This window comes from Thalia democratica, chromosome 5 (assembly GCF_965202585.1).
Source record: "Thalia democratica chromosome 5, ktThaDemo2.hap1.1, whole genome shotgun sequence".
Classification (NCBI taxonomy): Eukaryota; Metazoa; Chordata; class Thaliacea; order Salpida; family Salpidae; genus Thalia; species Thalia democratica.
Genome location: NC_139169.1, coordinates 43,335,193 through 43,360,845, shown reverse-complemented (window position 1 = coordinate 43,360,845; position 25,653 = coordinate 43,335,193). Strand labels below are relative to the sequence as shown.

Genomic DNA, 25,653 nt, shown 5'->3' with positions numbered 1-25,653 from the left:
TTTCACTGTTTAAAAGAACTGCAAAAAAAGAGTGAGTTCAGAGTTAGGGTAAATGGTTCTGTAAATAGTTAAATATATATGTGTAGTATTAGATAACAAATTGAAAATGCCTTAAATATAAGCTTTCGAGGAGTTGTTTTATAATGTTGAAACTGAGATATTATTAAGGTGCGATTACTTTAAAAATGGTCTAATACAGTTTGTTTTCTACGCATGTTCATTATTTTATACCAGTCTGGGGTGGTGCTGTTAGTTGCTTGCTATTTGAAGTCAATTGTTAGTATGCAAAAGAGAATTGTGAGATATGTTTGTGGTGTGCCTGCACTAATCCCAACTAATTCCAACCTTATTTGTTAAAACCAGTATTTCTAAACTTAAAAACGTGTTTAATTTGGAAGTTTGTAAGTCGATGTTGGATACTTTGTTAGGATTTGAAGTTGACCAGAGTTGCTTTACTCAAATAAGTATGATTCATATACAGAATACTATACATTGAAAAAACAGCAATTTTGTAATTGAAAGGCCTAGAACGGGGCTTGGTTTAAACTCTTCATATATTTAGGTCCTAAGTTGTAGACTAGTGTTCAAGAAATTCTTAAAATTTTGTAAAAGGATGAATTCAAACACAGCTACAAAAAGTTCTTGTTATACTGAGTAAATTTAGAATGTTAATTATCTGTGAAAAACTGGGATTTTTGTTGTATGTGGATGTCGCCTAACCGTGTTTAGTTGGTGTTTGTCGTGTGCTTATTTTAGTATTATGTTTAGTTAGTCTTGTTTATAAAGATCACTAACTTGTGTAAGTTTATTAGTACGCTTAAAGGTATTTTTACTGTTTTTTGTTTTTTTTTTTCACTTGTTTTAGATTTTATTTAAATTTAACTATATATGTTTCAGAAGCTTTAATTTCTTTAGATAATTTTAAAACTTTTTATTCAAGTTATTACAGTAAATTAATTGCATAAAAATTTTTATTAATATAGTTATTTAAAAATAATGTGTTTATTATTATACTAGTTTAATTTACTTTGTCAACAACTGATTGTGGGTTCACTCTGCAGGCAGTGATGATATATTTTGATTTTTAGTCTGATTTCTTGTTGTAGCGCTTATGAACACTTTCTTGAGGATTTGAGCGTCATACCTTTCCCACGCTTTGTGGTTTTTATTGTTAAGATTTTTTAAACGATTGTGTGTTATCCAAATGGTGTGGGACCAAGGGTTTTTTATTAGTCTAAAATATAGATGTTTTATTTAATTTTGGTAAACTAAAAATTAAGTTGGTAGGTAAAATAACACATGATGCAACTCATTCGCTTTTATCCAGAAAACTAAAAAATATAAAATTACAACCGCTTGATTAAAGAACTTCTTTGTAACGGTTCTGCTTAAAAAACAAGAAACCATTTGGACTCAAAGATGACAACAAAGAGTTGCAATATTTAATACATCAATACACCTTGAAGATTATAATGTTTATAATACACTAAAAATATATATTAAACATAAAAGTAGTTATTTTAGAAAATCGTAGTTTGAGAAATATACACAACTATAATAAAAATGACTTCTAACAAAATGTCAAAGGGATAAAAATTTATTGCATTGTTACAAATTTTTCAGTTAACAAAAACATACAAAGACTATAACTAACTTAGTTTCTATAATTTCAACAAATCTAACTTATTAGTAGTAAATTAAAAAGCAGTAGTTTCGATAACAAAGTCAAAAATAAACACAAGTTAGAGAAAGTTCAAAACAAGTTTTGTTTAATTTAAAACAGACACCAAAAGATACACCATTCTCTAGAAATTCATCAAACTATTTTTAGAACTATTTATAGAAAAGTATAAATTGTTGATGGTTTGGCAAGTAAAAAATCTACTGATATAAACTTCTTAATTTTTATATTAACAAAAAATTACTTGTTTATTTTTTAAATGGTTATTTTGTATAAACAGGTTGTTCTAGTTATTGAAGAAATAGTTCTATTAGTTTTAAAATAAAAGTATCTCCTAACAATTATTCAAACAATTTTTAATTAGTTTTTACATTACACGATAGGACTTTAAAGAATATTAGTTATATTTTATAAAAGTACTAAATATAAAAAACAAAAACTAAGTAAGTATAAACAATAAAACTTAATTTCTTCACATACATTTTTAATTCAAATGATTTTATCATTTTATCACATGAATAGATAAAGCAGTATTTAAAAACTCTAAAAATTATAATCTATAAGCTATAACCAAACTTGTTTACTAGAAGTTTAATTAAACTGTTGTTGCTGAGCTTTTAAAAGAACAAATAGTAAGCTTCTCCAGGGCACTTCATGTCAAAAACGGATTACAATTTTGCACGGCTGTCATCTTAACTCTTACCTTATACAGAGATTACAATTGGTGAATTAAAATTAAAATATTTCTTTGTATTCTTTTAATAATAGAAGCATTTACCTTCAATTATTTCTTTAACCCGGAAATATAAATGCATTTATCGGATATAAGAATCAGTATAGTAAAAGTTCACACTTGGAATTAACTTAATTTGAGTGAAAGCGTCAAGAGTTAATTAAACGGCCGTGTGCACCTGACACCTACCCGCTGCTCGAATCAAGAAAAGAAGGAAACAGCATTCTTGGTGAGCCAGAATAAGAAGAAGGACTGGCTGATTGCGATGGCTGCTATCAGGTACAATCCGGTTGATCCGGACAATTGGACTATCTTCAGCTTCAACGTTTTCAACTGTTCACAAATAATTCAACTACATTTTGTGTTTAAAGTTTAACTTTTTTAATATGAATTTGTTTAAAGTTATCTGCAATAAGTAATCATTTAAGTTTTGACACATACTTTTTAAAACATTTACAGCTACGTTTTTCTACAACTAATACTTTAAATGTAAAGTTTAATTTGAATTTTGAAATATTTTATGTATTTATAAAGCTATATCAAATAAATAAAATAAACATAAATATAACATATAAAACTATATATTACTAAACTATAAAAGTAATTTAAATACAGGAAAATTATGAAGCAAAGTTTTAACACAATATATTAACCAAGCGATAAGTATCTTTGTATATCTACAATGACCTAGATTATAGCTAACTGTTTAAATAAACATGCTATATATTTCTATCTAGAGATTTAGCTTTAGATTAACATGAGCACAATTTTTTTTTAATTAAATTTTGTATTCTTAAAACTTTAGTTTTACTACACCACATCATATAAGTAAGAATTTACCAACAAAGATGAAATATAATTTTTTTAAGAAGATTTTTAAGTAATTTCTAATTGTTAAAAAAATACATTTCCTTTTTTTTATTATATAAATAAATTATATCAAGATATGGTCAGATTTACATAAATTTTAACTAAACATACTTCAACGTAAAATGTATTACGAAAGTTACATACATAATACTTTATAGTTTGTAATAAAATTTAACTATTTGAAATAATATTTTCTATTAAAATTATATTTAAGAGTAATAAATAACAATGTAGTATTGCTAATTCGTGTTTAATAAACACAAAATCATATTTTTTTCATTTTCATTATATGGGCTTCTGATAAATTTACTTCTTAATTTTCTAGTAATGCAACTGAATTAAGAATTTGAAACTATTTTATAACATACAGAACAAAAGCACAAAAAAAATCATTTTTAGTGTATTGATTATATCATTCACACTTCATCGTTACTTTTTCATAGTTTAACTTGTAAGTATCCTTACCATATCAAAATACTAATACAAAATATTTCACAATAAACAATATTTGTATTTTCCGAAATTAAAATAACAAAATTTGAAAAAAAAAGTTAATTGCAAAAAAACTTATCAGCATTTTTTTCAAAGATTGTTAAATATCAAATTAGTAGAGATTTTACTTGTATTTATGAGTTTTTAATTTAAAAACTTTTTAGCAACCTTACAGGACTACTGCTTGTTGAAAATATCAAATATAATAACTATAGCCAGGGATGTCCAAAGTTTAAATCTTTTAGGCCATTATTCAAAAACTGTTATTTAAGCGGACCAAATAATATTATCTTCCTAAATTTAGTTTTAAAAATTTTCAAAAAGAACAAAAGAATGCGAATAACAATTGTTTACGTTACCACAACTATTTAAATCTTATTAAAACTGACAATTTAAAAATAACTTAGTGATTGTTATAAAGTTTAAATAGTGTTTAAATTAAATTTTAACAACTCAGTCGATAAGAGGCCACGGGTTGGAAATTTATATCTTAAACGGTAAGTCTTTGACTCCTAAGTACTGATAATTCTTATTAAATGAACTTTAAGTATTTATAACAATTATCATGTTTCAGTAAAACTGTTTCAAAAAGTTTTATCACATAACTTGTGCAAACCATGGCAATAAGTAACACTAATTGCCTATAAAACTGTTATATGATTATGTATTTGATAATGAATAGTATACAGGATGGCCACTGGTTTATGAGAAACTTCTTCCAGGTTTTCGGATTTTTTTCCAGGTTTTTGAAAGTACATGTTTATTGAGTCTATTTTTAGTTTAAAGTTAAGCTTAAGTTAAAAAAATATGTTGAATAGTATAAAAACATTGAAAAAATACTGTCAAGCTAATTTAAATGTTTTTTTTTAACAATGAAAATGTTTGATAATGACCAAATTTTTTCTATATGATAGATTTCTCGTGTCAATCCAAAATTTTACTACTTAACATATAAAAATTGTTCAAAATTCCAGGTATTTTCAAAATTTGTCAGATTCCACGTTTTTTTAGCCTAATTTTCAAATTCTAGATTTTTCCAGAATTCCAGGCTTAGTGGCCAACCTGAGTGTAACATCGTAAAATGATACTATAATACAATAAGATTGTAATACATTGAATAATAAAAACATAAATATAACCAAATACAATTAAATGTATGACGTTTTTATTTTAACAACTACTAAAAATAAATATTAGCTATTTATAGTATTGTAATTGTAATATATATTGTAATATAGTATTTAATGTATTTATAGCTTTTAAATTTTATCTTTAGATTGCTCTAACTTTTTTTTTATCAAATCAATTTTCAATTTTTTCAAATAAAATTTGCTAACACATAACTGCTAACGTATAATAACAAGATAACTAACAAGGAAATATCCGACTGTTAAGCTTGAATACAACAGCATGATCAAGTAGAGAGTTGGATTGAAAAATAATCCGGCAGCCATTACTAGATTCATGCTAATAAAAAAGTATAAATTTGATTAACTTTAAGAACTTTTAACTAGTTTTAACTATTTATTTATTAGTTATCCTTTACAAATAATGTTTTGACTTTTATACCATAATTAAAAAATATGATTTTATAATTACAATTTTTATTATGTATAACTAATATTATTACTTCATGGTATATTCATTTTGCTAAAAAGCAAACAAAATATGATAATTTTAGTTTAGAAGTTAGTTTGAAAACAAAATATGTTTATTAAGTTTTTCTGATGATTATATAAAATATTTTTAAAAGATAAAAAGAGATAAAAATGAATACAGGAAAACTAAAAAACTGCAATTTATTATATAATCAATTAAACACTTCGCTCCAATTTTATTTGTCAAGTTCTATTGACCAACACTTTATAATAAAACTATTAATATGTTTATACTATTAGCTTTAGTTTTTTATTCTAAGACTTGTATAGATCAAATTAAACTCGCTAAATTCAAGTTATTTTAGCATAAATAGCATATATGAAAAGCTTAAATCTTTTTTTTTTTTTTAACTTCAAAAACATTAAAAATAGTGATTCAAAAGTTTCTTTTGTTTACTTAAAGTTAACTTTAATTTGTAAAACACCACAAAAAAAATCTTACATTTATTAGCTTATATTGGCAAAATAAAATTTATGTTTATCAATTTTTAAAAAGACATCAAATGTTGAGCCCAAGTTCGAAATGTGTAGTTATAGTTATAGTTAAAGAAACCTTTATACATAGGTTTTAAATTATGTTTAAAGGCTTAGTTATCATTAAATGCATAAAAAAATAATTCAAAAATCAAAACACAACATTATTGGTACTTCAGGAGTTTTTTAAATCCTTTTATTACCTAGTAATTTGTTACTTTATTTAAGAAAGTATTTACAAAAAATGAATCAGCATAAAAAGTTTCCAAAAAATTATAGTACAAACAATAATGATAATCATACAGAAGTAATATAATAATATATAAAAACAATTTTTATATAAAACAGCTATGTTGTACACGTTGAGTAAAAACTTTATTATTCATTCTACAAAACATTGCTTAAATTTTCAACTACATTTACAATTAAAGGTTAAACAATTGTTTATAGAGATTTAAAAAAAAAAGAATTTTTAACTATATAATTTTAGTATGTGTATGTAGGCAAACTTTTCATATATTAATAAAACAGTATATCTACAAATTTAAGTCAAGATATAATCCAAAAGTAAAAGAGAAGTATTAAATGATGAACCCAATTATTTTTTGAAGAAATGTGTCGGTACAAAGCAAGTAAACAGGTATCTATTTTTCACAGTTTATTTTGTAATACATGTTAACAATTCTAGCAGCTAAAATTTAAATTATCAAGTTTACCAAGCGTTAAAGGTTGAAACTGACCCGACATATTTGTAGCCTGCATACGACACGTGGTCGAACACAGTGAGATCGGACTTTGCGCTGACAAGATACAACGACAATTTGGTGACAATCAACTCAATAATGAACCAGAACATCATGTTGTATGCGCGCACTCCCAGTTCCTCTGGAGTGAAACTGAAGACATAATGTAGTTAGTTTCAAGTGTGCAAACTGTATTTATGTTATTTTTAAGTTAGTTTTATGCCTTGACTTTTTTTAACACAGGGACTTACTATCCTTTTTTTATATACTTAATATCGTTTTGCAGTAATGGTTACTCCTAACATAAAAACAGTATTTTTATATAATAATTTTATCAGGTATTAATTAATAATAAAAATTAAAAACCTGAAATTTTATCTTGCTGTTCATAACATTTCTTAAGTCTAAGAATTATTTCTCAAAATTACCAAAATAATTTTTGAAATAGTTAGATAATAAGTAATTTCAAAAGTTAAAAAACTATTTACATTTAGTTTTTAAAAAGAAGCTAACTGTGCCGGAGAATAAGTTTAGCTGTCAATTTTAAGTGATAATCAGCTACAACAAAAAAACTACTTGCACTAAAAAAGTGTTGAAATCTTTATACATCGCATATAAAAGTGCTCATAAAATTAAAAGAGATATTTTATTCAAATTTATAAAACTCAACTTAACTTGCAAAAACTGATTTAAGTTAAATTATCATAAGTCAATACATATTTTACATATAGAAAATAAAAAATCTTTCCTTTATAATCATAACCAACCCACCTATTATTCATTCCGAGTGCAAGTCCATTCATAAGTATGAAAGTGACAAAAGCCATAACTGGAATGTACAAGTCTGCTGCGTTTATATCAAACCTGGGCGCTACAGGCTGGTGCTGCTCGTATTGGGTGCTCCAATCCTATAGTTGTTGTATTTATCTTATTTGAATTATTATATATTTCGATTTTTCAAAAACTAATAAAAGATCTCAACTTTTAAAGGATATTTCTTCCAACTAAAGATTTAAGAAGAATTTTTAATGTTTACTAACTAAAAATCTTTAATATAAAACGAAGTTAAATTTTTTTAAAATCTAATTCATTGTACAGTAAGCACTTTTTTGGTGACTAAATTAAACAACTGGATATGACAGATGATTCTTAAAAGCAGGTGGTAAGATTTACAATTTATTTTATAATAAAAACTTCTGCTTAAATTTCATTTTCAAAATTGTTCAAGACTAAACAAAAACAACGATTTGACAGTATTTAGTTTTGCTATATTAAGCTTATCAAAAGTTTTGTTTTTAGTAAGTCGATAAATCTAACCTGATGCGAAAATGGCCATAGAAGTAGCATGATTTTTTTAGTAACGTATTTGGTGTCAACAGCAAAATAGTACTTCATTGTAGATGTAGAAATGTACTTTTCCATCTACATTGATAATGTTTAAACATTTGATTTTGTGTTTAACAAAAAAAACATTATAAAAGCTAGATTTTAAATATAATAAATATGTTAACTTTGAATAAAAAAATTTTTTGAAAAATTCTTTGGTCTATTATAGTATTTTCCTCAAAATCTATTAATCTTCTTAAATACTAAACTACAAAAAAAATATAATAGTATTCTAGACAAAACAGAAAACATTGCAATATAATAAAGAAAACAAACTCAATAGCAAAATATTTTAACATAAACAATTTTGCTATCATGTTCTTTATATACCATCCCTATATACTTCAAATAATTTTTATATTAAATAAAAATTATCTTAATACTAAACTTTGTTTTCTGGTATTATATTAACAAATATCGAAATTTAAACTAATACCATATGCTGTTACATAAGTTTAAACACCATAAAGCTTTTTTTTTTCTACTTTTAGTATCCTATTTTTAAAAAGTTTTTAACTTTAGTAGTTCTATAACTTTTAAAAAGCTGTGCACAGTAGATTGTATTAAATACTTTTAATATGCTATTAACAAATAAATGCTTTTATAATGATTCTAATAACTTTTTGCTACACAATATTTTAAAAGCCTGTAAGAAACAATTAAAAATGTATTTAATTAATATAAGACAGAAGTTATACCTAAAAAAATACAAATTAAGCTAGTGAATATGTAAAATATATCACACAAAAAAAATTGAAATGACATAAACAAAAGCTTTTGTCAAGATTAAAATTTAACTATATAAACTGCTTTGAATATTATCACTCTGACAAAATATTTTTTTTAAGTAATTGTACATGTACAATAAACTTATGTTTCATTTGCTTAGAAACTAGATAAAGCAAGAATGTGTATGGTCTTCAATTCCATATTATTACATTTTAATAATATGCAAAAGATGTAGCAAAATACATATTTAAATGTAAAAATATTTATTTATCTTTACTAATTTAAAACTTTTTTTTAATTTACCAGCTCTAGTTTGAGTATATATAAACATCAAAAGTTTAAACAAAACCTTATATACAGTAACAAAGTTAGCACAATTTTTAAATAGATTAAAAAATACTGATATAATTTATTTCTAATTTTCAATGGCTACTAAATAGCTAATAGAACCACTTAAACAAAAAAAAAATGCAGCTAAAAATATTAAATAAACTTAATCCATTATTTTCATTTTAAATGCACTTACTCTTTAATAAAATTTCAGTTTAGTCAGTCTAAATTTCATTTTAACTGAAGTTCCAAATTGTTTTCAAAAAAGGCCAAGCAAATAAATTTCTTAAATTTTATTTTACTTTAACAGTACCTTATGTTCTAAATTGATTATTTATTACTTTTTTGTATAACCAAAATAAACAAAATATTAATGATGTTCTCTACATTATTAAAAATCTACAAGAAATTAAAGATTCCAGACTTTGTTAGACTTATGATTTTAAAAGTATTGTAGTGTTATAAACAGTTAACAAACATTTTTTTGTAAGACTTCTTTACCCTGATCAGCTATTGAAGATCCATACTGAAGTGCCATGTTTGCCATTGGCTCATTCATTAATGCGCCTAAAAAACAACAAACATTAAAAATACAACATTGTGTAACATTATTGAATTATTTTTTATTTAATGTATTAGTAAACAGAGAAAGATTAGCCAGCAATAAATATCTTAAAAAATTAAAACATGATCAGAGTTAATTTATTTAAAACTGGTTAGTACTTAGGATCTTCACATGCTTATAAATGTTTTACTTTTAAAATAATTGGAAATAAAACCTAATAAAGAACTTAGTCTTATTATCAATCTTATTTTAGTCTATATAAATAATAAACAAATTATTAAACATAAGATCTTAGTGATTTTAAGATCTAAAAAGAACTAATATGTAACTAATTTAACCTGGAATTAATTGTGATGGCTGCATATAACCTTGTTGAGGCTGCATTTGTTGTTGTTGTGGATAACCCCCTCCAAAGTTTTGATTACTTGTGTCTTCATACAAATGGTCACCTTGTTGCTGACCACCACGTTGTCTGGACTGGACATCTGTGAAATTAAAGATAATAATCAAATTTCAACTTTGATTAGATGTAGAGAATTGAATTAACTCATGAATTTTATTTATTTGCTTATTTTTGAATTATTGTTAGATTAAATTATTGAATTGCTTTAGTATTTAATTAACACATTTGTATGCAAATGTTAATAGTTCATATAAAAGCATAAGTAAAAGAAAAGTGAATAACATTAAGAATGACTTTGAAGTCATCTGAGTTATAGAAATACATAAAAACTAGAATATACTTTAGACACTTTGAGATGCTATACTATACATTATTTAAAAAACTAAATTGACTTTTTCAAACAAATTCAATTACTTTATTACATGGATCAAGAAAATAAGTAAATTTATATACAATGATTTGTTTAACATTTTTAGTAGTTTGTGAAATCATTGTTTTTCTATATTTGAGATATTATTCTTAATCACTATGTTTGTTGAGGCTCACAACTTATTTTATAGTTCTAAGTAAAAGAACTTATTTATTTATTTTAATAGAAGTTTAGTTTTAGATCTATTTTCAATATTACATTTTTTACTGAGTAAGAAATTTCACTTACTTTGATGATAACTGTCCATATTCTATTTTAATTCTACAATCTGTAAAATACAGTTAATTTAAAAACTATATACAGTAAATACTTTCTGGTTAAGTAAGGACTAGAAAAAAAAGTTATGTAAAACTAAATTAACTTAAGGCCATAGAGGTGCCATTCATTTTTTTAATTAACATTAACTTTTAAATGAAAGATTCAATATTATACTATAATATATGTTTCATAGAATTTGAAAGTTTTAATAAACTTTAGAGATATAATCAGTTGTGTAAAAAGTTTTGGATACCAATATATGAAAAAGAAATTTTTCATTGCAAGATTTCTCTCAACTTTAAAAAGTACTAGTTTCTTTTACACTTTTAAGCAACTGACCTCAAGTTTTAAGAAATGATCCCTGCGTTAAAAAAAAACACATTGTAACAATATAACAAAAAAATTAAAAAATTTTTTTTTTTTTTTTTTCACTATTTTTTTTCCTAAAAAATATTGTTTAAAATTAAACTTAATTAAGGCCTAAGGTTAGACAGAGAAATTTTGAGAGTGATTGTGTATATACTCTAGAGGAAAATAGATTTTTAATAAAATAGTCTGTTTTCAACCATTTAATTGGGTCCTTCCATAAAGAACCTATTGAACTCTTCAACTTTGTACCCTTGTATGTATAGTTTGAAAAAAGTTTTAGTAGGTAGAGTGTTTCTACATAATGACAAACTTAAGTAAAACTAATTTATCTTTGTAGAGAAAAGAATGAGAATGATGTTTTTCAACCATTAAAAAAAACATGTATAGCTACTTATTCAGCACTTCGACAAAATTTCAATTAACTTGACTTTTTTTAATAATTTGATTAGACTGAAAAGACCAGTGGGCTGACAAGCAGCCATTTCTATTTTAGTGACTAAAAAACCTAACCAAAATTATAAATGCTTGGATATAACTGAAATTCTTGTTTTCAAAACTTTTTTTGTATAAGTACTTATGTAGCTTGGTAAGTGGAGAAGGGAACAATTTTTTTTTAAGTAAAAAATATTGCAAAAGTTTACCTTAAAACTAAAACTTTATTCAAGTACACAAAAAAACCTAAAATACTTACATATATAACTATTTTTAATATTTTTTTAGATAGAGTATAGGGTTTATGAAAAGTAAGATAAGTTGTTTGAACTCAAAAACTTTCAATATTTTTTTTGAATTAATCTTTAATTTAAAAATTCAAGGAAATTTTAACTTTATATTGAGAGATACTGTTTTAAAATAATTTTACAAAACATGGCCTAACTTATTCCTAGACGAAATATTTTTCTTAAGCATATAATATAATAGCTAAAACTAAGTTTGAAGAAAACTTGGTTGCTAAGAAAAAACATTTTTAGGCTTGTTCACCTTTTTTTAGGTATTTTTTTTTAATAAAAAACTTGAATTAAATAATTATTATGTCACAAAAAAAAGCTAATAAGGTAACCTAAAATTTTAGATTGGCAAAAAAAAATTTTGTTCTGATATCATATTCTTTGAATGAATTCACTTAAATTTAGGAAGCTATTTTTGTACTACATTATTGTATCAATCAGTAGAGTTGAAAAATTTATCAACTTCTGAAGCAATCTAGTCTTTTTTTTTTTATTTAAAGCTGTATGGTATACAGATTAAATTGCTTCTGTGAAAGAAGTTATGTTGGGCAGATCTACAGACACCTCAAAATAAAGGCAAAAGAACTTATACCTAAGTGAGTATTAAATTTGGTAACTAATTAGGATGATGTCCCACCTATATCAAACTGAAACTATATTCATATTGATTCAATTTAGGCTCTAAATCTAAACTAAACCCTAATTTTAGAATGTGATGATAGCAAAATAAATATAAAATACGCACTTTATGAAGTATGCATCCGCTTAAGGTATCACTAAATTTTAATAGTAAATTTATCTATTATATTCAAATATTTATCAATAAAGTTTTAATTTTATTTTTTTAAATATAAACTTTTATATTATATAAGTAAGGTATGCAATGAAATTTTATTTACTACAAGGATTAAAATAATGCACACAAACTTATTTTTTATAGTTATTGGTGTTTTTAGGAATTTATTAATTACTTAAAACTATAATTATTTACATATCAAATAAAGACAAGCTTTTTAGGCAAAGATAGAATACTGTAACTTCTGCTGACCTTTCAACTACGGTTGACATTTCATCTTCACAAAACTTCATTGTGACACAAATAAAAACATTCTACTATAAAAGTTTTATTTATTTTAAACTAAAGCTACAATAATAAAACCAAGTTTGTAACTTTGATAACTTAACAAATATACCTTATTATTTACAGAAAGTATATTTATCTGCATAAAACTTACTAATTTTATGGTCCTGGAAATGTTAAAAGGTATCCGTGGTGTGCTACTCAATAACCAAAGGTTTTTTCATGCACCAGGTCCTAGGACCAAATATTTTGAGTGCTTTCTTTTTGTCGTTCAATAAACAATAATAATATCTTACACTTAAGCAAATAAACTTAAACAACTAAAATAAACAACTTTTCTTTAGAAAAAGTTTTATTATGGAAAAATATCACTAACTAATATCATGAGCTTTTTAAATTAAGATCAAGATTTTTAATTAATAAATACATGGATTAATGCTTTTCAAATTTCTATCGTTTTAATTGTAAAAAGAAATAACACGTGTAAAGAAGTAATTAAAAAGAAAAATAGGAAATTATATTCTTTGTTTTATGACATTAGCAGAGATAACAGAAATAAAATCAATACATGATTAACTTATCTTAGTTATTTGTATGCGTAAAAAAAGTCTACTTGATAAATAAGTTAAAAATTTTATTGACAATAAGAAATATTATCAAAAAATTTAAATAATTAAAACATAACAAAAATGTAGGGTAATTAATCCGATTTCCTTTAAAACTAAACCAATTTTTGATTATTTATGGTAAGTAATACAAGATAAATTTATTATATTGTTTTTTACTGGTTATAATTTTTTGCAAGCAGAATATTTGTGCTTTATTTAACATAAAAAAACTTGAATTGTCTTTTTTTATTGTATTTACAAGTATATGCAGTATCTATTTTTTACCAAGAGTTGAAATTCTTCCCGTTGAAGCTTGTTTTAAAATGAAAATTAAATTAATAAAAAAATTAACATCACTGTAACATTTATTTGCCTTATATATATTGTTTAATCTTAATTGAACATAATTTAGTTCAAAAATAAATAATTGACATATTAATATATAAAATGTAAGTGCACTTATCTTAGTATTTCTAAAAATATAATTTATTATGTTTAAAACAGATGAAGCCGACTTTTTTTCATTATTAAAAAGGTTAATAAAGAAATTAAGTTTATTTTAGTTCTTTAAGTATATTTACTTAAGTGTTAGATTTACAAGGTTTCATCATTCCAATTTCATAATCAGACCACAAGCTTTTGGTAGACTGAGACTGGTTTTGTTGTAAACTTGAGCTTGTCTCACGGTATATGAAAACCCAGGCTTTGGTTCTGTAGACTTTTGCCAATGTTTTGTTAAGTGTTAGATAGATAAATTTTATGTAAATAGTAAGACATACTTTGTAAGTTATCAAGTCACAAACTTTATCTTAGTATTGTAACTTAGTTTAAAATAAATACAAACTTTCATAGTGAAAATAATTTATTTAATAGCCACGCTAAACTTTTGCATGTAGATAAAATGTCAAAAGTAGTTGAAAAGTCATCAGAATTTTATCTATCTTTGCTCTAAAAAGCTTGTCTTTATTTAATCTGTAATAGTTATAGACTATAACTTAAAGTTGTTTAGTATTTAGTAAAATTCCTAAAAACACCATTAAATATAAAAAATAAGTTTGCGTGCATTAGTTTAATCCTTGTAGTAAATAAAATGTTATTGCCTACCTTACATATTTGATATAAAAACTTTTTTTGTTTTTTAATAATTAAAACGCTTTAAATAATTATTTATATTCAAGAGATAAATGTGTTATTGAAAATTTAGTGCTACATCAAGCGGATGTGTACTTCATAAAGTGTGTATTTTATCGATGTATTTATTTTGGTATAAGCACATTCTAAAATTAGGGTTTAGATTTGGAGCCTAAATTCAGTCAATATGAACATAGTTTCAGTTTGATATTGGTGCAACATCATTCTAGTTAATTTAAATTTTACAATGGAAAAGACTTACAATAATACAAAAGGAGTTACCAATTCTGCAAAAGAATCATCTTTAGAGGAGCATTTGATTACTAATATCGATTGTGCTAATAACTATTATAAGCTAACTAGATTTAAAGTTATCAACCATTGTAGTAACTTAAATAACCTAATTAGACTTTAAGCTATTTCAATTTTTTAAACAATTTAGAATTATGTACACAAAATGAATTTGATTATAAGGGTTTTTATTTTGTTAAATGACACTACTTGTTTTGTTTGTATTATACATAGTTTTATAATTGTTTTTGCATTGATTACTATTTTACTTGTATTCAGGGATGTCAAAGGTTTTTTGAAAATATTTTCCAGGTTTTCTCTTCGTTTTTATTATGAAATTAAATTTGAGTTCTTAAGTCATATAAAAAAATTCAAAGGTACTCTAATGCTATTTTAAATGTATTTTCTAACAACACTTTTAGATTTTTCTAGTTTTCAAGTTATTTTTGTACAAAATTCAAGGTTTTACAGCTTTGTTTTGGCTATATTATCAAGTTAAGGTATTTCAAGGCTTCTAGGTTTTTTTGGCAACCCTTGTAGCATTATTCTCCTTTATCAGTCATTAGTTTTTTTATTTTTTGTTGGTTTTAACTGAAAAACTTTGTTTTTGATTTTGGTGACCTGCAGTACATTACTAAATAAAAGCAGTGAATTATATCAAAATGTTTAAAAAACATTGGGAGTGTTTTATTTATTTAGTGATAACTCAACTAGCTTGTTTAAAATACCTGTCTGAGCAACTAGTGAAATTACATATTGAAAAACTCTATTTTAACACTTAAAACAATGTTTGCTTTTTTTATTGTTTTTTTTTTCAGTTTAATTAAACTGCCGTTTGGTTTTTAATTATAGTTTTAATTTTATTTAAGATAAAAAAGTATTGTTCAAATATTTGTTTAAACAAAACATATTTTTCAAAATTTTTAGAAGTTGTTTGATTTTTTAGTTTAAAAGTATACACATTTTTTAAAAAGTTGTTGTAAAACTAAAAAGTGAAAAATTGTAAAAAATATTAAACAAACTAAAGAATACTTTAAGTACATTAAATCTAAAATTTTTAAAGAAGTGCTGAAATAGAATTTTAAAACTTGCTTTTTTACTGGTTTATATAGATTATAGATGGATATTTTGACAAGTTTTGTATCAAGTCTAAAATTCTATTTTTATTTTTACAAGTGAATACTTAATTTAAATACCTAACTTTTACTAGTTTACTACTTTTTATTAGTGTTTTTGACAATAGTTCTAAAGAACTAAATTTAAATTTACATAGTTTAAAATGGACTAATTTGCTTCAGAGGTTGATGAAAATTTCACTCTATTGGTTTGTAGTGTTAGGAATTTGATATACATGTGTGCAGTAACATTACCAAAAATATAGTTTTTAATCACTATTTGACCTCAATTGTTCCCAAAAAGTTGTGTATCTACTTAAAACTGATATAGTTTTTTGTTAAAAAGCAGATAGATTAGCTTACATATTGTATATTTTTTTTTTACTTTGTGTTTCCTTTACATTGTGCTTGTTGTAGACTATAAAATACCATTTAAAATAACAATTATTTTTAGTAAAACTAATTTATGGTCTTCAAAGTCTACAAATCTTAAATTTTTCAATCACTTAATGTATTAATTTCAATCCATTAGCTACGTTTCATTGTATTGTTTTGGTTGAATGATGGTCACTTGGTGGCTAAGAGCAAAGACTAATTTGGGTTTTATAAACACAACTAATGAATCAATTATCGCTAAAAGCATGCTTTCGTACTACCAATTAAGAGGTTCAAATTCAATATTTCTTAACTTCTTTGTTTTTTCAGTGAATAAAAAAGATTAAAGTAAAACTTTATTTCAATGAAATGTATTTTACTCGTAGCTCTTACTTAAGCATAACATTTATAAAACCTGTAGTTTTTTATATGTTTTCAATACCTCTAAGGCATTTAAAGATTAATTTATTTTTAAAGCTTTTAATGTTTAAAAGTCATGAAAAAACAACGTTAAATCATCAAATCAAAATTATTCACATAAATATTTACAAACTTTAGCGTAGTTAAGCTACTCATAAAACCAAGTTTACTATTAAAAAAGTTTTATTACTCTTTTTAACTATTTTAAGTTAACACAAAGTTAAAAAATCATTTAACTTAATTTTAAGTAAAAATTTGTTACTATAAGTCATAAACAGCTTTTTCTTTAGACTTTAAAACTTATTTCAAACATGAATATAATATAACAAATATAATTGGTTATACTATACAAAGAAGATTTTAAATACTGTAAGTAACTTTGTTCTTATTTTATAAAAAAAAAGTATTTAATCACATTTTTTTTCTTTACCAAAGTAAAGTTAGCTGAATTAATTAAATTTAAGATAAAATGTCAAGTTTTTGTAGGTTTAAATGCATTGATACAAATATAAAGCAAACAAGTTGTTTGTTTGAATTTTTTTGTGTACATTAAACTCAAATATTATCAATTTACTTAAGTATATAAACTTATTGTTAAACTTTTATTGCGTTACGCCGTTTCCCTGCAGAGCAGTTCATCAGACGCTAAAAAAAGCTGAAAACAAAAGTATACAGGGCGATGAATTGGAAAATAAAAATACACACATAAAAATGAAAATAATATTTACATTTGAAATATGAGTTTTAAATAATATGTAATTTACAAAAGTTAAATTTTAAAGTTAAGTTAAATTAAAATGAAATATAGGTAAGTTTAGTTTAAATAATTTATTAACTAAAGATTTTATATATTTTGAAAATTTATTTACTAAGCATTTAATATATTAGGATTTTGAAAAAATGTAAATACTAAGATTTGTAGGGGATTTTTAGAAAACAGAAATGGTCTTTTTACGGGAATGTTGTAACTTTAAAACAAAATCTTTACACAATACAAACATAAATACAATGTAACAATATAATTAAATAGAATGAAATAAACTAAATAAACTAAGTTAATGCGATAAAAAATAAACTAAAAGTATTCCTTAGGGTAATGAGGGCATTGCGTGACTAGTTCATTTCTTTTATTAAGGATTTTTCTCTGGTTAGCATTTGCTATAAACAGTCTTTCAAGGTTACATATCGAGCACATGAAGTTTGGTTTAAATCTGCTTTTTGTCTGTCGGAGAATTTTCCATTCAATAGTGGGTTTCTCGCCTTTTTCATATAATTTCCACATGTAGTTGGCGAGTTGTGTACAGTTGGCGGGTTTTTTCTTGTTGGGTTTTGGAAATGATACTCTATGTTCGTACAATCTATTTTTGAATGCTCTTCGGGTGGATCCAATATATGACATTCTCTTATTTTTCTCAGATGAGACAATTGCTTCGTATATTTCATTTTCTAATTTACATTTATTCATTACTGGACATTGCTCTCTGTTTCTGCAGTTGCATAGCTTCGGTTCTATTTGTGGTTTTTCTAGCAGTTTCTTATTATGTCCACTTATTAGTGCTTTAATGTTTGGGGAACAACAGTATGATATCTTGGTGGAACTTCTATTGAAGATTTTGTGTAATTCTGTTGATTGTGGGAAGTGCTTGTCAAGCAGTTTTAAAAAGAGGTTTCCGAATTTGGTTTTCACTGATTCACAGAAAGGTGGGTTGTAAAATATACATTTTCTTTTTCTGTTTTTTGCTTTGTTGTTATTAATTGTTGGATTATATTCGAGCTTATGATGGAAGTTGCTTTTGCTTAAAGCGTTTTGGTAGATTTGTTTCGCGTTATCAAATGATTCTTTGCTTTTTGTTAGTTTTGAAATTCTATTTTCGATCATTTTTGGGATATTTTTCTTAATTGTTCTAGGATGGTTAGAATCTTTGTCAATATAGATGGTCTTTGCGTTTGGCTTTACATATGGGCAATAATCATCAGTTAGGAGGTTTAAATGTATGTCTAAGAAGTTGGTGGAGGTTTCACCTGCGCTAATTGTAATGTCGAATCCTATGTCTGCTAGTTTTTTTGTAATTTTGTTTTTTATTTTGCAAATATTACTCTTATTTGTTTGATTGATAACGGCAAGTCCATCATCTCTGTAGAGTCCAATTGACTCAATGTTTATAATCGTAGACAAATGGTGTAATAGGTATAAACCTACAAGGTCACATATTTCGGCGCCGTGAATTGATCCCATAGGCACATCGAAGTTGTCATTGGAGTTGGTTTTTTTCCACATATTATTATCGTAAAACATTACTGATTTGCATGTGTGCAAAATTGTCTCTATCTCAAACTCTGTGAACCTTGAATAAGAGTTGGAAAAGTTGATTGCATCTATTAAGTGCTTTCTTTTAATAGTTGGGTAGAAGTTCTTAATGTCAAAATTAACGAAGCATTTGTGGTTTTTGTTGTTGATTTTTTCGAACCAATCTATCACTTCTCCAGAGTTTTTCCATTGGCTAAGCATGGATTTTTTTCTTATGGTTGTTATATGTTTTTGTAGGATGGTTCTTGACAGTTTGCCTAAGTGGGTTTTAGATGAATTAATTATTCTACAGTTGATATCGTGTGGAAAGTTCGCTTTATGGTCTTTGATAGAAAGGAATGCTTCATTGACTTCATATTTTGGAACTTTTTTGTTCTTTAAGCTCATTTGTTTACTTAGGATTTGTGCTGCTTCGTTGTTAATGTCATTAATGGTATTTTCGTTGTCAATTGAATATTCGCTAGTTATGCTATTTTTCATTAGCTTCTTGTATTTATTTGCATTCATATAGTATAAGTTTGATGTTTTATCTGAAAAGACTATAATCATTTTCTTATTCATCGAAAAAATTTACTTAAGTATGTTAAATATTTTTATAAATAAAATCTAAAGTCTTACTTTACCAATAAGTAACAACAAAAAAGTTTACAGCTCCTATTTTTTTACAAATATTGTATCTTGTCATTCTGCAGGTAGGCATTAAAATTTTTAAATGTTAGTTAATAATAAAAATTTTTTGTGAAAATGATTTTATTTTTATAGTATTTTGTGCAGCTTCAAGTTCTATAGGAAGCTAAGTGAAGCAAGTGAAGATAAAGCAAACTGGCTAAAGATAAAACTAAACCATGGTTGAGTATGATTTGCTACTCTCACTTAACCATAACTACTACTTTTGTCATAAAAGTTTGTAAACAGGGGTTCTACCACTACTAGTATACAATAACATCAGAAAAGAATAATGATGCAGATTAATTTTAAAAACCATCTTAAATTTAAAATAATTTTAGATTAACTTGATTACAATAATAAGATAGAACTGTGTCACCGAAATCATCCATGTGTATTGTGCTCAAAAAGTTATTAGTGTATGAAATACATTAATCAATCATAGTAAACAAATACAATCACAGTGATACAACTAAGTAATAACCAAATTTGGCCAAATGGCATAGTCGTCCCAATGGTTGCTTTAAAAACTGTGTTAAACATTGCAAGATTTAAAATCATGGCTGACACTTATTCAAAATAATAAATAAAAAATAATCATAAACAAATATAACTTATTCTTAATTTTTTGTCTAACTTGGTGGTAATTACCTAGAATGATGTTGCACCAATATCAAGCTGAAATTGTATTATATTTGATATGTTTTTTAACCATAATTTCGGCTAGAATTAATATTTTATATATACATTTTAAAATCAAACTTATTTGTCATAAACTAATAAAAATTAAATATTTAATTGCTTTTATTTTACAATATAAAGTGATGATATCAATATAATAATTCCATTATTTCAATATATAAAAAACATTTATTGTAAAATAAATTCAATTAAATATTTTAGTCTATAATAAACAAATTAATTCTTACTATGTATTTATATAGCTTGTTTAAAACAAAGTATCTTTTCAGATTAAACATACCAAGTATAAAATATTATTTTTTACCCTAAAATTATAGTGAAAAAAGACACCAAATATAATATAATTTCATTTTATACTGGTGCAACAATATTGGTAATTACCTATTTGGTTTCTTAAAGTATTACTTTTGTCTAATTTTTTTGTAGATAAATGGTTGCCATTGATCAAAGTCATTATTGTAAGGCCTGATAGTATAAAGGTCTTAATGAAGACATAGAAAATATTTGGTTTGAACTTTGCAAGATCTGTACCCAGTGGTTGACATATAAACAAAAAAAAACAAGCCTCCTACTTATCAATGCTGACATTTAAATGTTTTAGGTTGTGCTTGCAGAAGTCCTTAAAATGTATTGTTATCAGCAAAGAACCAACTTGCTGTACAACACAATATTTAGGATTTCTTTGTTGGTATATTTTATTTCCATCCTATCAAAAGGTTAAAATGGATGTATTGTATGTATAAGGTGTAAATTTTCTTCTACTGTACACTTGACAGGGTCTACCTACACTTTGCTACTGTCTAACAGATTAACTGGATTAATTCCTCATTAGTTACATATTCTGACTTAAAGTTAGGTAAAATATTTAAAAAAAATTAAAATATTTTATCAGTTACTAGAGTAAAGTACTTTTATAATATATATGTGTTTCTTTTTTTTTTGGGGGGAGGAGGGGGAATCTCTTGGTGTTTTCCTATATATAGCTATTTTATGTAATAATACTCCAGTTATACATTTCTTTTTGTACAAAGTCGCCATTATACCTGGAATTTGAAAATTTTAGCTAAAAAAAACTGAAATTTGATACTAATCAAAAACGCCTGGAGTTTTGAACCTATTGAATATCAAAACTTTGAGTTTTTAAACATTTTTATTTGTAATATAATGAAAAGTGTAGAATGTATAAAAAATAAAAAACTTATAAAAATATTAACACTGAGATAAAAAAGAATAAATAAGCTTAAATTTCAGCATTTTAGTTTAATGGTCACTGCTTTAGTGAAAAATTAAGTTTAAAAATTAAAATGTTGTTAATAATATGTAAATAATAAAAAGGTACTTTATTGCTCATTAAAATGTGTTTTATAATTTTTTTTTTATCTCAGTGTTAATATTTTTTATACTATCAGGCCTTACAATAATGACTTTGATCAATGGCAACCATTTATCTACAAAAAAATTAGACAAAAGTAATACTTTAAGAAACCAAATAGGTAATTACCAATATTGTGAGCAAAAAAGTACCTTTTTATTATTTACATATTATTAACAACATTTTAATTTTTAAACTTAATTTTTCACTAAAGCAGGGACCATTAAACTAAAATGCTGAAATTTAAGCTAAAATATTATGGAAAGACCTGGAATTTTAAAGCATTTATCGTGTTAATTAACCAATTTTAAAATAGATAAGAAACACACAAATAAAATAAATTATTTAGAATTTTATGTGTTGAAAAACACATATAAAGTAGCATTACATTATGCTATCAGTAGTTTGAAAAAATAACCTTAAATTTTCTACTAAGAATAAAAAACTTAGTTTGTCATCAAAAACTAAATCTGAAGTTTAACATTCTGCTAACTACTTTAATCAAAACACAGCTAAAAAGCCAATTAAAATACAGAATCAATCTTCCTTTTTATATTTTAACAATGTTTCTTAACAAGCTCACAAAGTTAAATTCTCAAAAATGTATTACTATAAAATAATCTTATTTATGGAATAAGTTAGAAATATATAATTTATATTAACAAGAAAAAAGTTTGACCTAGAAAAGTACACTGAGTATTTCCCACATTTATAATTGCACACTAAAAATAAAAGTAGGGGCACTGAGCAACATAGACTGCCTTATATACAGTTATTATAATATCTCATAACTTGATTTACCCTTTTAAACTTTTTTTGCAGATTTAAATAAGTACATGTTTTAGTATAAAATACAATAACATCGACGTAGCATTAATTGCTGTGCTCCCTCTATGAGATAATCATGCACTATCTCTAGTATATACTTATTAGGAATCATTTTAACTCCTCACAAAACTTTTTTGTGCACAGTAAAAAAAGTCATGCATCTTTCTAGGAAAACTCTTTCAAGTTATACCAATCAATTTTATTTTAATTAGTATTTATATAATACCTAAACTTAATTTTTTAAATGTCTTGTTTGTATAATTTATGTTAGTCAAATACCATTTAACAAAATTCAAACAATTTTATTGATGTAAGGTTTATAATATTAACAACTTAATATTTTTATTTTTTATCTTTTTAAGTTAACAATAAATACATTTCTTCATTTGGTAGTTCGTAACCAGTAGCCTTCACAGATTTTGACTTTAATTTAACTTTTATAAAAAAAACTTCATAACTTATTTTTTTCAAATTCTGGGTCAAATATATTTTTATATGTTCTAATAGAATATATATTATTTTATTCATAATTTATTTTATTAGTTCGTAAAACCCTGCTTTAGAGTGTAGACATTAATTAAACTAAGAAAAGATCCTTCTATAAGTAAGTACAAAAAATTCAAAAAAGTTACTTTATATTAATACTAAAATGAGAATTTACTCTTAAACTTATTTTCTATATACTTATAGTAAAACAATATCTTCTTTTTTTTTTTGAGTTTTGTAAAAACATCATCTGTACAGTAACTTATAATATATTTAATAAGAGAAGACAAATAAAAATCTGAGTATTAAATAAATAAAAATCATTAAAATTAGTTATAGCTGTAGATAGTTTATCTGAATGAAACAATTTAAACACAATGGTTTTCCTTAATTTTGAGTTTTTTATTTGTTGACTTTTTGACTAAATAATACATGGTTGCCACACATTCAGGACAACTCAGTATATTTTGAAATTAGTAAAAGTCCCAGGATTACTCAGGGCAACCCAGAAAAACTCAGGAGTTTTTTTTTCTTAAATTCAGGATATTTTAAAGTTTTTTTTTAAAGCTAATAACATAATCAGGGTTTCCAAAATCCTGGAAAATCCTGGAATTTGACAATTCAGGCTAAAATCACCGCGAAAAACCTGGAATTTTAGAAAATTTGAAAAAACCCTGGAATATTGAACAAAACAACTAAAAAACCTGTAATTTTGAACAAGAATCACTAAAAAACCTGGAGTTTTAAACAACTTTTACATATAAAGTAGTAAAGTTTCGAATTGACACAAAAAATCTGTTGTATAGATAAACTTTTTTGTCATCATAACTAATTTCTTTTATTAAAAAATACATTTAAAGAAGCTTTAAGGTATCTTTGCAATGTTGTTATACTATTTAATCTATTTTTTTACCTTAAACTTAATTTTTAACTAAAATAGACCATAAACGTGTAATTTTAAAAACCTGAAGAAAATTTGCCGAAAACATTTGACTACCATGCATACTTTTTCAAATTTTAAATGAGGTTGAATTGATTTGGTTTCAATTTTTTACAATTTCTATAACAGTTTTGTTCAAGAACTTGGTTTTTATTGATATACATAGCTTATTTAAAGAAAAATTTAGCCTTACAGCTAGCTCTTCAATACTCTTAGAAATAAAATTGTAGATTTTTTTTTAAATCTGAAAACAATATTTAGAATTTATGTACCATTTGCAACTTAGTATATGAATATTACTCATTTTTATTTTACATTTTATTTAGCAAACGTTTTCAAAACCGTACAAGTTTCATTGTCAAGTGGTAAATGTTAAATGAATTTGAAAAAAAATAGTTAGTAAAAGAGTTTAAAAAATAAGTTTAATTTATGACGTATGAATAAATTCAAATAAACAACATAAACAATGAAACAACAGAAATCAGTGCAAAAAATGAATTCAAAGGAAAAATTAGAAAGTTCACTGATAACAACGCATTCATTTTTTCGAAAGACAATAAGGAAAATGTTCAATATAATCTAAAATGCAGACTTCTGAATCATTCCAATCAAGTATTGGAATAATTAGTAAAAATATATTAAATGAAATAATTCCTAAAATAAAATAAAAAACTAAATTAAAACAATGGAAAAGTACTGACAACGTAATAAAATGGTTTAATAAAATTAACAACAAGAACTGTTACACGTTTATAAAGTTTGATATAGAAGAATTCTACCCAAGTATGTCGAAAATTCTGTTACTAAAATCTATTGAATTTGCAAAGAAATACACGAAAATAACCAACTCAGACATAGAAATTATACTACACTCCTGCAAGAGAGTTCTTATACATAACAAAGTTTGGATCAAAAAGAGTGCAAAAGAAGACCTCTTTGACATCTAAATGAGAAGTTACCATTGTACAGAGTTTGCAAGTTAATCGGTTTATTCTTATTGAATAACCTGAGTTAATTTTTATCTAAAGAAAACTTTGGTTTGTATCGCGATAATGGACTTTTAATAAATAAAAATGATTAAAAAGTAACATAGAAATAATATTAGAGCAGTTTTTTCTGAACAAAATTTAAAAATTAATATCAAATTGGATAGCAGCAAGATAGACTTCCTGGATGTATCACTTGATTTACAGAATGATTTATATCATTCCCACAGAAAATCCAACACAAAAGAAAAATACATAAATATGAACTCTAACCACCCGCCAAACATCAAAAGAGAACTATCTAATATGATACAAGACAGATTATCTGCTTTATCAAAAAACAAAACCATGTATAATAAATATAAGGAACCATATGAGAAGGCATTAAAAAGCAGTGTCTTCAATAATGTCTTTAAATACTCAAAATGATGGCATGGCAGGTATAAAAAGAAAAAAAAAAGCAAGTGATCTATTACAACCCTCCTTTTAGCTCGA

At 24.6% G+C, this 25,653-nt stretch overlaps 2 protein-coding genes across 2 annotated transcripts in view; one reads left to right on the top strand and one right to left on the bottom strand.

The window, feature by feature from the left end:
* The window catches only part of LOC145835515 (large ribosomal subunit protein eL33-like), a 199,087-nt gene that overhangs the window by 149,272 nt on the left and 24,162 nt on the right, over positions 1–25,653 (top strand). The window lies entirely within an intron of this gene.
* Positions 1,818–11,194, bottom strand: LOC145835456 (protein YIF1B-like). Its single transcript, XM_082943051.1, has 9 exons — positions 11,092–11,194; positions 10,723–10,762; positions 10,000–10,146; positions 9,575–9,663; positions 7,969–8,073; positions 7,423–7,559; positions 6,649–6,804; positions 5,150–5,243; positions 1,818–2,747 (listed from the first exon to the last, which is right to left on the bottom strand). The coding sequence occupies exons 2-9, from the start codon at positions 10,739–10,741 to the stop codon at positions 2,616–2,618; spliced, it is 879 nt and encodes a 292-aa protein (XP_082799177.1). The 5' UTR covers positions 10,742–10,762; positions 11,092–11,194; the 3' UTR covers positions 1,818–2,615.

Bases quoted from the DNA above. Each gene is read 5' to 3' on its own strand.
- LOC145835456 (XM_082943051.1), bottom strand. The intron at 6,805-7,422 runs GTGGGTTGGTTA...TTATGTCTTCAG, and splicing joins GCACTCGGAATGAATAATAG to TTTCACTCCAGAGGAACTGG. The intron at 5,244-6,648 runs GTCAGTTTCAAC...CTTTTTTATTAG, and splicing joins GCAGGCTACAAATATGTCGG to CATGAATCTAGTAATGGCTG.